Raw genomic sequence first — 13508 nt, forward strand, 5'->3', positions numbered from 1 at the left:
TTATTTATCTGAAAAAGTCTCATGTTCCTTAAGTACATCTACCCTGTTGAACTTATTATGGGAAATAAATATTTAAATAAAAACAAGCTGCTGATTATTTCACATTTTACTTGTGAGCAACGGCACATTTAAATCTTACAAATATAGTTATTTGGCTTATATCGTGATAGATATCGTTATCGCCTGAAATGAAAAAAACATATCGTGATATGAAAAAATCTCATATCGCCCAGCTCTACTGAATCCCATCCGGTTGTTCAGTCTGACGTCACTAGCCGTGTCTGGGCCTAAACTCCACTGCAGGTCCATATATCAAACGATCACTATGGCATTACTGAGAGTTGAAAAACTGTCTAAAGTCTTTCATCTTTAATAAAATGATCAGCGTTCTGCTCTACCAGGTGTAACAATTGAGTTTAACATCCAGGCATCCATGAAAACGGAATTTATGACATTCAACGGAGTTAGAAGTTAGCAGGACGTTAGCTCGCTAGCTTCTATCTAAATACAATATAGCATGTCCTGACTGCGGGGTTTTGGAAACAAATTAAAACGTACAGCTCTGCTATCACTTCTAACATAAATGAAGACAGAAAACTAAACAGCAGTGACGTTTGTAGGGTTACTGAAGTTGGGCTAGCTGGTATATAATGATGTGCTATGTGACCGCTAGCGACACAGCTATGTTAGCATAATATAAACAAGCTAACTTTTTTCCCACTCGATAAAAGTTAACGTGAGTGTTCTCGGTGGTCAGGAACAAATGTAATCGCATGGCAGGATGCTGTAAAAGGACCAAACTTCAGCCAGGAGAACAACTGAGATAATCCATCCACAATAGAGATTGACAGACCACGTGACTTTCGTGCATTGCATGCCGGGAACTCGTGGCAAAACAATCCAAGTACCGCATCAAATGCAAGCATTTGCAGCACCGCAAAACGTTCATTCTTCGGTTCCAATAAATTCTTGCTTTTTCTTTGCCCCCCAAAAAGGTATGTACAAAATGAAGGAGAACAATGCCGGTCCGTACAAAGACAGACTTGATGAAAAGCCAAAGAAAAGATACGAGGGAAAAAATCAAACCAGTGAGGTTAGTCATTCATATACTGCTGCATGGGCTGGGCTGTAGTTACATCCTAAGGTTTTAAAAACTGAGCTTAAACAAATGATTAGCGGTCATAAAAGCTGAGGGAGGTCAACAGGGATCACTGACTGTTTTAGGAGCTTTTTGAGATCAAATAGAAGAAAATACAAAACATTAAACATGTTAACAACACAAAAGCCATATTAAACGCAGACAACTTTAGACCCGGAAGTAGGATTCGTCGCATCATCACTGAACAACCGAATTGTTAATCCTCTAGATAATCATGTGACCCCCTCGAACTGCTTCAAAGCACATTAGTGCCTTTGCTGTACATTTGTTGATTTTGATTTATTTAACAGTGCAGTGTCATTGTGGTTTCATAACACCTTCCTGCAAAGCATTTCCACTGTGTTGTGGAGGGTTTTTTTATAGATCTCTTAGAGCTTATTATTAATGTTTTGGGGTTTTTTTCTCTTTTTTTGCAGGACTCCATGAATGCGCTGGTCTTAGACTTGGGCTACCCTGCACTACGAAAGAACAAAAACATTGAGACCTTCTTAAACAGATGTGAGTAGCTTAATGAGAGATGATTATCTAGAAGGTGAACAGCTCAATTATTCAGAAAAGGCTGATTATCAAAACCAGTCAAATCATCACTTTATGTAAAAGGTTCGGTATAAAATACTGCCTCTTTGCTGTATTAATCAATAAATGCCTTCCTAATGAGTTTGTTCTTGATTGCTACTTTCAAAGGTTATTTAACATAAGATTATGTTCATTTTGTAAATTCTAGTAGTCATTAGAGTACTATTGTCTATGAAACTCGTTAGACAGAGAATAGTAAAACTGGATATACTTCACAGGGTCTATCATTTTATGGATCAGTCATTATCATGTGAATCAATGGGTGATAAAACCGTGGCTATATCTATCTTTATATATGTCTTCTGGGAAGTCTGAGCATCTCAGCTTAAATTGTTGGAACATTACCTGGATAAGTAGTAGAAAATGGATGGATAAATATATAGAGGATGTTCACTTAAATAATTGCGTTGTATTTACAACACTAATGCACGTTCATTTCCTCTGTCCTGTCAATAAACCTTTGCTTCAGATGAGAAAGTCATTGGCCAGATTCGAGATCTGCAGATGAAGTCTGAAGACTTTGACAGAGTTAAAGTGATTGGCCGAGGAGCATTTGGTGAAGTGCAACTGGTAAGTACTGATCATATGAACAGGTAACACTGTTTTTGTTTTTATAGTTGCTTTGTAAAAGCAACTATAAAAAAAACAAGTGGTATAGTCGTCCATCAAGGATCCATCATACCATCAAAACGATTCTAACTTTGGAGAAGTGCATGTCAAAAGTATCTACTGCTTGTATTGCCACAGTCATGGTTAGCACTGTTACCTCATAGCATGAATGTTCATGGTTTGAATCTCCTGCATAGTTGAATAGTTCTGTGTGGAGTTTGAATGTTCTCCCTTAGCCTATTACCTCAAGTACCCTGGCTTCCTCCCACAGTCCAAAGAAGTACATGTTATGTTTATTTGTGATTCTACATTGGCTGTGGATGTGAGGCAGATACAAGTGCTCGAAGTGCATGAATGTGCGGTTAATTGTGGCTTGTATTCTAAAAGACTTTGAGTGGTTAGTAAGATCAGAAAAGAGCTTTTTAAATGCCTGTTCACTTCCATAATCCTTTTCTCTGCATGACGAGGTTTGCTGTGCAAACTGACACCGTAAACCAGTCATCTACCTCAGCTGCTTATGCTGAAGGGAGAGTGGACGGTGAAAAGATGAACACTTAGAACCAACAACCAAAAACACAAATTATGTTCTGTAGTGGTGTCATATGAATACACGGAGAGGCAATGGGTTCCCTCTACAGCTTGAGCCTATATCAGCATAACCAAAGGATGCAACCCTACACATAAGCTTTATCAAAAAGGAAAGCTGAGTCTTTAAAGTAGAGGGCATGCCTGTATCCTGAACTCACACACTGAGCCGGTTCCACAAGAGAAACCTGATACTTGAGGCCTCTGCCCCCATTTTACTTTTGAAAACTCTACAAACCACAACTAAGCATGCACTCTGGGAATAAAAAAAAAAAAAAAAAAAGAAAAAAAGAAAAAAAAAGTCTACATTAATTGTATTGTAATCTGAAAGTGGCACATGTACTCATGAATTATCTGTTGTGATTGTAATTGTATCTTTTCTTGTACATTTCATCAAACTTTTCTCATAGAGTAAGATTAGACTTTGGAGAATCTCTAAACTTTATCTTCCTGTTGTTCAGGTCAGACATAAAGCCTCACAGAAGGTCTACGCAATGAAGCTGCTCAGCAAATTTGAGATGATAAAACGCTCAGACTCAGCATTCTTCTGGGAAGAGAGAGATATCATGGCTTTTTCCAACAGTCCCTGGGTTGTGCAGGTACAGCATTTAAGTTGCTGATCAGCTTTTAAAAAGCTTTCGTGTGCATTAATTGGAATATTCACTGGGAACGTGTTGCCAGTTGGATTACTTTGGATCCTTTGTTTTACTTAGAACAAAGAAATACATTTTCTGCAAAATATGTGTTTTATATATTAATTTATTAAACCTCAAAATTGTTTTTAGTTGTGCTCTGCCTTCCAAGATGACCACTACCTCTACATGGTGATGGAGTACATGCCAGGAGGCGACCTGGTTAACCTCACCAGCACCTATGATGTACCGGAGAAGTGGGCCAAGTTCTACACAGCGGAGGTGGTGATGGCCCTGGACGCCATTCACTCCATGGGCTTCATTCACCGCGATGTGAAGCCAGACAACATGCTGCTGGACAGACTCGGACACCTGAAGCTGGCTGACTTTGGCACTTGCATGAAAATGGACTCGGTGAGTAAAAGTGTAAAACCTGAGTCTCTGCTGCCAGCAGAGTTTCCTACCAGGTTACAAACACAACAAATGCCAAACTAGAAATGCTTCAGTTTAGACAAGTAACCTCTAGATATGGCCTGAGGCTTATTGCATATGATGGAAACAAGTAACGATTCAGTAGTGTAACTACAAGGGTACCTGGATGGGGCGTGCGTCAGACAGCACAAATGAAGCTCACTTTCTGCTCCATCATACTATCACCTGCCCTTTTCTTAAGTGGAGACATTACAGCAGCTTTGCTCAGAGAGCTGGCAGGTTAAAGTCCGCTGCGACTGCATTGAACATTTTTGTTCTCACATGTGGCTCCGTGGGTGAAGCCGTGAAAGGCCCAGGGCTGCATTTGGTGCAGCTTTTTAATGATTCTGAGATGCTTATAATGATGTAGTGAAGCCCAGTTAATAAATGTCTTTTTTTGTGCATAAACCAGTATATTAGAGCAGACTATTTTGGCAAAGATAAGAGTTGGATTTATTTTGTTTTGGTTTGGTTTGGTTTTTTAGGCCCATACTTTATTTCAAAGAGGAGCTGTTGATGACTTCTCTTTTTAATGTGGTGTTGCAGTGGTAGATTATCATCATTAAAATGCTTGAAAATACTGATGTCAGTGTATGAGATGGATAGATGCTGTGCTGACACTTGGAGTAGGATAATGAATAATAATAATACAGTTTATAATAAAAAGACAGTCAAAGTGCTATAGACGCATAGTTGAGGGCTTTGTATTGTGAGAGTGCAAAAGCGTTATATATAAAACACTAATAAAAAATCCAAAGAGAAGAAATAAAGCTAAACCTCAGACTTTGGATTGCTATAAATGTTTAGCTTCAGCAGTTTTCTTTTCTTCTTCTCTCTACTCTCTATGATGTCTGTGAAAAACAATATTTTTATGTGATCATCTCAGGGACCCCCTGCTGTCCAAACTGTTTCTTTGGCTGAAGAAAGTTGGCTTAAAGAGAGAGGGGAAGGGGTTAAAATGGCTTGATTTAGCTACTCTAGTGTAGTCCAAGAATAAAAATATAACAAGTCCACTTTAATAACTAAGCTGTTACAGTGAGCTCTGCTTCTGCCTTCACCTGGAAGGATTAGTTTTTAGTAGTCTCTTAAGTTTGGATCAACACTCTGCTTTAGCTTATGCCCATATAAATCAAACCATACCTGTAGGGTACTAAACATATAATGATCTCTGGATTTATGTTGCAGACCGGCATGGTGCACTGTGACACAGCTGTTGGGACTCCAGACTACATCTCGCCAGAAGTGCTAAAATCCCAGGGAGGAGATGGCTATTATGGGAGAGAATGCGACTGGTGGTCCGTAGGGGTCTTCATTTACGAGTTGCTCGTCGGTCGGTGAACATTTCATAAAATAATTTAACTCGTATGTGTTGATGTTTATGTCTCTCAATTTATTTCAGTGTTGCTTGCTCACTTTTAGGTGACACGCCGTTCTACGCAGACTCTTTGGTGGGAACATACAGTAAAATCATGGACCACAAGAACTCCCTCAATTTTCCAGATGATGTGGAGATCTCCAACAATGCCAAGAATATCATCTGTGCCTTCCTGACTGACAGGTATGATCTTACAAGAAGAAGATGTCAGGGGGTTTGACATTTTGGAAAATGCACCTGTGTATTTTCTTGGAGAGAGTAACAGGGGGAACCTCAATAGCAGTCTTATGTTATCTCTCAAACTCTTCCTCTTATACACAACTGTCCATCTCCATCTGTCTGTCAACCCACAAACCACTTTGTCTTTCATGGGGATGTTTTTTATATATATATATATCTAAGCTGTAGTTTCTTCATGCTGGTCCCAGACGTAAGCACAAGGTTTCTTTTTTTGTGTGGCAATACTTAGAGATTACATAATATGTTGATACAACAGCACACTTACGCTTATCTGTGTGTTTGTCTCTTAATATTTAAGGTTATAAAGGTTTGTATGACTTAGTTGATTTATTCCTAGTCACCTCTAACTAAGGACAAAGGTCCAATTCAATCAACTCATTGTCTGCTTTTGTTTTGAGGGAGGTGCGATTAGGCAGAAACGGCGTGGAGGAAATCAAGCGACATCCTTTCTTCAAAAATGACCAGTGGACCTTTGACACCATCAGAGACAGTTAGTATACAACCTTTGTTCTGCTACCTATGATCATTCATTATGATACATGTTTTAGTTTTTTCTCAATATGAAGTGTATTTCGTTTAGCACCATGTGTTTGGTGGTTGGGTAAGTGCATGCGCAGATCACATGGGTATTTTTATTTGCAAAGTACTTGTACAGAGCAGAACTAGACCTCCACCTCCTGCAGGTTCTGGCTTGCTGCAGATGTCCAGAGCAGGAGGACTGCTGTCACCAGCAGCAAGTCCAAGACTGTTGAGTTTGAGTCTGTCTGTCTGCAAGAAAAAGCAGCTTAATTGCATCAAAGGCTGCCATGACAATGAACTGCCCAGCGTGCCGGTCGTTGGGAAGTGAGAGGCTAGATGGTTAACAGCGACTGAACTTTTAAAATAAGAGCAAGTGGATTTTCCACTACTAAATTGAAGAACAGTAGAAATGAACGTAGAATATACTGTAGATGAGTGCTCAGCTTCCAGCAAAGCCCATTGTGCACTTTCCAAAACAATTTCAAAAACCATTACATTTAAATTCTGCACAATACTTTATTTTGTTCTCCTACATCTAAAATCAAATTTCACCTTTCCTTCCACTTTACTCTGTGTGCAGAGTAACACCTCTGAGTTGTTTACCTTGTGGATATCTCTTTTGGGCACAGCAGATTTTGTCTTTCTTTGGCCATACCTGCCAGAAATGCATCAAGCATACAAAATTATCATTCCTAAGTGTAATTCAGGAGAAAGTCAGAATTTGTGACCAAATATAGAACGCAGCTCCCGCAGATGAGTAATTTTTTTTGTTGTTGTTGTTGTTGTTGTCCTGTGAGAGCTCTTAAATTTTATCAGATGTACTCCAATTTTTTTCTGGCATGCTCTACTTCAGAAGCCAAAAACGGTCACACCCTCAACTCACAGTTTTTATCAATCAAACAACATTAAAAAATATCAAAATTAGATTTAAATGAAATATAATTCAGCATAACAGCACCTGCAAACCTTTTCTTTAATCTTGATCGTCTTTAATCTAAAACTTTAGCAGGAATTCCTTCAGAACAGCAGCTGGATCAGAGAGCACATTAAAATGATTTATTAGACTGACATATTTTTACACAGTGCTTCCTTTTTCCACCAATTCACTCTCACCTTTTTCCTGTCTCTCTCTTTATCTCTCTCTCGCCTCAGCGGTTGCCCCTGTGGTCCCAGAGCTGAGCAGTGACATAGACACCAGCAACTTTGATGAGATAGAAGACGACAAAGGCGATGTAGAAACCTTCCCCACACCTAAGGCATTTGTCGGCAATCAGTTACCCTTTGTTGGCTTCACCTACTTCAAAGAAGACCAGTAAATCATCCCATTCTCTTCATTTCCCATGATTTTAGGGACCTCCGTGGTTCCACGAAGACAATTTATAGATTTACTTTTGGCTCTAGTGTCCTTGACCTTGGGCTGATTTTATTCATTTCCTCCTTCAGGTTATTAAATGCTTCCAACAACTCAGTGGCTCATGAGAATTCAAAAGGGGAGGTAAGTACTTTGACTCCCACACGCAGTAACTGCCAGGTGCACCTTTAGCGACTGCATTAATACCGGACCGAGCTCCTCAGGAAATAAATAAGTCTGGTATCAGTTTACATGACCACACAGAAAAGGCCTGTTGACATTGTGATCAACTTCACATTGTAAGACATCAAGGATTATGATGGAAATGACTCACAGGGGGATTTCTTCCCTGATCCCATGATTTATTTGTACTTTGTTAGAATTTCAGTGTTCTCAGCCGCACACAGAGACTTAAGCAGCTTTCAGTATAAGTGGCTGAGCCGAACGCTAATCTGAAGAACTTTTATTGACTTCAGTCCTAAAAGACTGCCCCCATTACGAGGAACAAAACAAACCCTATGTTTTACTTTCGCTTTGTTTCTAATCAGTTGCCTAAATATAGGTGATTAAAGGTATAGTAAGCTGTATTTCAATACTGACCTTTAAGTGACTAATGTGGTGGTTTAAGGTTGTTGTGATACTTCTAATTGTAAGAATGTTTATAGTCCTAAAAGACTGCCCCTAAAAACTGTACACCATTAACCATGAAAATAGTTTCTGTGCTATTTTGACCAAGGACAACAACATTCAAAACATGGTTGAAGGGTGTTTCTGTCGTCTTTTCTTGACTTTTAAATTTATTTTAATTATCGGCCTTATAAAGGCCGATAGTTCCTATAGAGGAGCATCAGGCGTTCTGCCAGTGCTCAGACAGTGTGCGTGTCACTGCAAAGTCTAGCTAGCTATTGATGTTACATGTCTTCTTACCCTGTGTGTGTTAAATTCTGACTTTAGTGTATAGCGCATAAATTGGAAGTCTTTCTTTCTTTCTCTCCTTAGTCAGCAGCACTGCAGAAGAAACTTCGCCACCTAGAGATGCAGATGAATAATGACAAGCAAGTCAAAGATGATCTAGAGCAAAAATACAGGTGGGTGATCTGTAGGGAACATTGTGTATGAGGAATAAGAGCCACATCATGTTGCTCCACTTATTTGCTTATGCGCGGTGGCCAAATTATTATTTTTAAGCATTTGTATTTTTCTGCAGGGCCACCACCACTCGTCTGGAAAAGCTCTCCAAAGAACTTGAGGAAGAGGTCAGTTAATCACAGGGAACATCCAATTACCTGAATATTTCTGTGTCTGTCTGGCGTCAATATCTGCTGGTTCACGACCCCTCTGGGATTTTAGAAGTTCTTTCTTCCTCACACATTTTAATGGGCGTTTCCCAAAAACTCTATTATTTGAGCCAGAATAATGATTCTTATTATCCACACTTGTCCACTTTCCGGTTGAATACCAGCGTCTCGTATCCAGGGAGGTTCAGCTGGAGCGCCTGCTGAATTCTAACGGCCACATTAAAATGTCTATTGTGATTGAATTTGTGTTGAAGCCCATTTGGATTCTGGGGATAATTTCTCATAAAGTGAATTATGGAATCACAGTAGCATGAAACCATCCCCGCAGGAGATGTTAAACAAAGGCGTTTATGATTGATTTTTAGGTGAGCAGCAGAAAGAACCTGGAGTCGAGTCTGAGGCAGCTGGAGAGGGAGAAGGCTCTGCTGCAGCACAAAAGCCTGGAGAGCCACCGCAAGGCTGAGAGCGAGGCCGACAGGAAGCGCTGTCTGGAGAACGAAGGTGACACGAGACACACTGGATTCTGCAGCAGAGCTGAAAAGATTTACTTCTTTTGTACAGGAAGTTAAACACCAGTTATCAACTGGAAATGATTACATTTCACAGAAAAATATATTTTCTAGTAAGAGACGTTTCTCTTAAGAGACAACTTTTAAAGCTTTTTAACTAGCTTTTAAGTAAAAAAAAATACAGCGGCACACATTCTCGGTTTATTTGTGTAACATCCTTCATGCAGGTTAGCTTTGTTTAAGGTGATCGATTACATGAACTGAAAAGACAAAACATTATAATACTTCTATCATGAGTGAGAAAAATGAGGCTGATTAAATGCATTTGTTTTAAGAAACAGATTCAAACTCGACAGCAGTGATGCATTAAAGCAAGAGAATAAAATGAACACAGGAATCCAGTAAAAATCAACCCCCCTCTTCTTGTGTAAAGTCAGAAACTTCTTACGTTTTCTTTTGGCTTTGCAATGATATAAATTCATGGTGACTTTACTGAGATAAAGTGGGTAATACTGCCATCACCTGGACAAAGACACTGATACAAACACATCAGGTCTACTCTCTTCTGTGCTCTGGCTTTTTTTGTAATATTCATATTGTATAACTTTTGGTTCCAGCGTCTTTATTAAACCAAACTAAAGCTCTGTTTCCATATTTCATTTGCACAGTTTGTATATGAAGAACTTGGTGCATTTAAATAAACTTTATCAGTTTTAAATTGTGATTTCACTTCTTGAAACACACTTCATCATAATAATTGTTGTCTTGGTTCTTGGGATCTGTGCAGTCAACAGCCTCAGAGACCAGCTGGATGACATGAAGAAGCGAAACCAAAACTCTCACATTTCCAATGAGAAGAACATTCACCTCCAGAAACAGGTCGGTTACCTACCTTGATGTATGTTTGGTGAGGTTGGGGGGGTGGTCAGCATGGACGATGAGCTCTGTGACATCAGATTACAAGCATATAACATAAAAAGCCTTGAATAGACGTAAAACCAAATACATTAACAGTCACAACAGCTGAAAGTAAAAGCTAATATTTGATGTCCAGCCAGACTGAAAAGATCACTGTGATCTTGTCAAGTCACCTTGTTGGACTCGGAGTCCTTTAAAGGGAAAATATTGGTGTGATTTGTGTACGTGTTCTTCTCTTAGCTGGAAGAAGCCAACACGTTGTTGCGGGCCGAGACGGAGGCGGCGACGAGACTCCGCAAAGCCCAAACTGAGAGCAGCAAGCAGCTGCAGCAGCTGGAGGCCAACGTGCGCGAGCTGCAGGACAAATGCTGCCTGCTGGAGCGCAGCAAGCTGAGTCTGGAGAAGGAATGCATCAGCCTGCAGGCTGCGCTAGAGACGGAGAGGAGGGAGCACAGCCAGGGCTCGGAAACCATCACTGACCTGATGGGTGGGTGAAACAGCACACGAAGATTTCTTTGTCAAGTCTGCAAACAGTTGTCATTTATGTGCGTTATTTGACTTAATAAAAGTGATACCAGGAATATTACATGTTGTATTCATCGGTGTATCTAAAGAGATCTTACAGAATGGTGTTTGTAAAAAGTGAAACCTACTTCTTTACAAACCTATAAAATACTAAACCAATGAATAGGGAGTTGGAGCATCCTCAGTTTAGCAGTTTTACATGGAGCACCAAAATGTCTTGTATTAGTTTTTCGCTCATGCTCCACCAAATTTGACAAAATTCGTCTCGCAATCAGAAAAAGAAACTGCACCTCTGTTCTTGGTTCTCACCTTAGCATAAAGAAAACCAAAAGAATAGATTTGTGCAGAATTTCAGGTTGGATGTCAGTATAAGTCATAATTCTAGGCACATCTGTAGCTGCTGATATGTTTACCTGTATTTTTATGAGGTGGAAATGTAATTACATTCCTCTGAAAGAAGTTCAGTTTCTGTTTTCCTCCTGCTTGCCTTGGAGCTTATATGGCAGGTTTAATAAAGGGGCAGCTAGATGAGGAACAGCAATGTGCCACCCAAATGCTGAGGGCAGTCAAGAGGCTTTTCAGGACTAAATAACTCTGTGCTGTTTGCTGAATGGATTCTGACTCCAGTTCAGTCACACTGTGTGTGTTTGAGAAAGGCTGATGTGAATTAGTAAAAATAAGTTTGTCCAGAGGTGTCAGATAAACAAATATAGCTGATGTTTTGAAGACAGAAGGGTCAAAGCGGCCTGTTTGCTCCAGTGCGCCTGGACAGTTTGTAATATTTGTGTAACTGTAGGGAGTGTGCTTACATAAAGGCTAACAATTCACCCATAATCTGATTAAAAGCAGCTCTCGGGCTACTTAAGCTGTCACATAAAACCTCTTATCTGACTGCGTTAATTAGGACGTGGGCATCACAAACCATGAGTTCTGCCTTATGAATGTTTGTAGGTCTTCGGATGCAGTGACTTGAGTGTTGCATTTACAAATAAAACACAGCACAGTATAATGAGCTACTTCCTCTAGTTGGTCCAAGAGCTGAAATTCATTTGAACTATGTAAATATTTGTATTAATATAAATATTGCCCTCCGTTGCTTACTACAAGTAACTGGGGGATGTATATGTGTGTATAAATAACCCATTGTGGCACTGTTGGAACAACTAAACATACACTCTTGGTAGTTGCCCTGAACTGCCCCGAGCTTGCTGACCAGAGTCATTATATGAACAACAGGCAAGTAACTTGTATGTGTAAAGTACATTTAAATCAGAGGGAGTGCTTTTTAGTTGAGGTCAGGGGATTAACAATGCTAGTTTACAAGTAAACCTGGAATAAACAAACCAGACCTAAATTAGAAACTCAAAACATGAAAATAAATACACAAATTAAAGGACAAATAATAAAATAATAGTAACTAAAATTGAAATTACAATAGAAACAGCAGACGGACCTCAGACTGAGCTTTAATGAGGGGATAAAATTGACGTTAAGAAAGATTAAAGGACTTACGTATACAAGTTGAGACAGGAATAATGTATTGAAAATGGAAATAAAGATTCTTGACGACTGTACGTTTATAGGCTTTAGGGTCCTTAGGGACCAAGTAAATCGCTATACAAATACAGGCCATTTACCGTTTGCCATAGTTTGCTGTTGGGTTAAGCTTTATGTGATCTGTACGTGAAATGTAACTCTGAGGATTCTCGCGGGCTTATCTTGCAGGACGCATTTCTGGCCTGGAAGAGGAGGCCCGTCAGCAGAAACAGGCTTTATCCAAAGCTGAGACTGAGAAGAGGCAGCTTCAAGAGAAACTCACTGATCTGGAGAAGGTAAATCACAAAATCCTGACTGGAAACATTTTTTGCTTTGAGATGCAGTTCCTGGAAATTTGACTTGAGCCTCACGTGTGATCCAAATTAAGTAAAAGTTATGTTAAAAGTAGTATCATAGTGTTTCTTGGAAACATCTGCATCTGGATTTGAGGACAGCATGATTGGACTGTTTGTTCCAGGTCATTTGACATCAGTGAGAAATTATTATTTTATTAAAGCAATCGGGAAAGTCTTTTGTTTTGATTAAAGTGACAAATAATTGATTTACAGCAGCTATTTTCAAACTCAAGCCCACTGTAGGCCAAATAATTATTTTAAAAGACTGCCAAACCTTTAATCACAACTCCAGTCGACACGGGAAGATTAATACAAAGTATTTGCTTTGTTTTGTTTTCATAGATTAATATTAAAAATTGCATAACTGCCTGCTTTTTGACTTTAAAATATCTTAGAGAAATTGAGAAGAAAGGCCTAATTTATTGCAGCACTGTAACTGACCTGTTTCAGAAACTGTGTACTTATTGATTTACTGAGTATTTCTAACTGCACTTCCTTAGAATATACATATAAATGTGAACCACCATGTAGTGACACGACTTTCTGGGCTTGGTCTCAAAGCGTTTGGTGTGAAATTTTCTGACTAGATTTTACTCTGGATGTGACATCTGTGTGTGTGTGTGTTTTCTACAGGAGAAGAGCAACAAGGAGATCGATTTGACCTACAAGCTGAAGGTGCTGCAGCAGGAGCTGGAACAGGAGGAGGCCTCTCATAAGGCCACCAGAGCAATGCAGGCAGACAAGAGCAAGATCAAGGTCACCATCGAGGGCGCCAAGTCAGAGTCCATGAAGGGTAAGGGCTCTGATCTTTTGTTTCCACAAGGTTGTTCTTTCACAGTTTGTACCGAG

At 39.6% G+C, this 13508-nt stretch overlaps 1 protein-coding gene across 4 annotated transcripts in view; it reads left to right on the forward strand.

The window, feature by feature from the left end:
- Positions 1–13508, forward strand: part of rock2a (rho-associated, coiled-coil containing protein kinase 2a) — a 47443-nt gene that overhangs the window by 20252 nt on the left and 13683 nt on the right. For all 4 annotated transcript variants that reach the window (XR_001167716.5, XM_076877268.1, XM_004559281.6 and 1 more), the window contains exons 2-17: positions 1576–1657; positions 2205–2305; positions 3391–3528; positions 3715–3975; positions 5218–5362; positions 5452–5590; positions 6046–6137; positions 7319–7478; positions 7610–7661; positions 8517–8605; positions 8725–8773; positions 9181–9316; positions 10112–10203; positions 10483–10729; positions 12493–12599; positions 13293–13452. Coding sequence is in view for 3 of the 4 variants with exons in the window: in XM_076877268.1 (XP_076733383.1) it covers positions 1576–1657; positions 2205–2305; positions 3391–3528; positions 3715–3975; positions 5218–5362; positions 5452–5590; positions 6046–6137; positions 7319–7478; positions 7610–7661; positions 8517–8605; positions 8725–8773; positions 9181–9316; positions 10112–10203; positions 10483–10729; positions 12493–12599; positions 13293–13452 (2050 nt within the window). In the remaining variant the exon portion in view is untranslated. The remainder of the gene's footprint in view (positions 1–1575; positions 1658–2204; positions 2306–3390; positions 3529–3714; positions 3976–5217; positions 5363–5451; positions 5591–6045; positions 6138–7318; positions 7479–7609; positions 7662–8516; positions 8606–8724; positions 8774–9180; positions 9317–10111; positions 10204–10482; positions 10730–12492; positions 12600–13292; positions 13453–13508) is intronic.

Source organism: Maylandia zebra, linkage group LG19, assembly GCF_041146795.1.
Source record: "Maylandia zebra isolate NMK-2024a linkage group LG19, Mzebra_GT3a, whole genome shotgun sequence".
NCBI classification, from domain to species: Eukaryota; Metazoa; Chordata; class Actinopteri; order Cichliformes; family Cichlidae; genus Maylandia; species Maylandia zebra.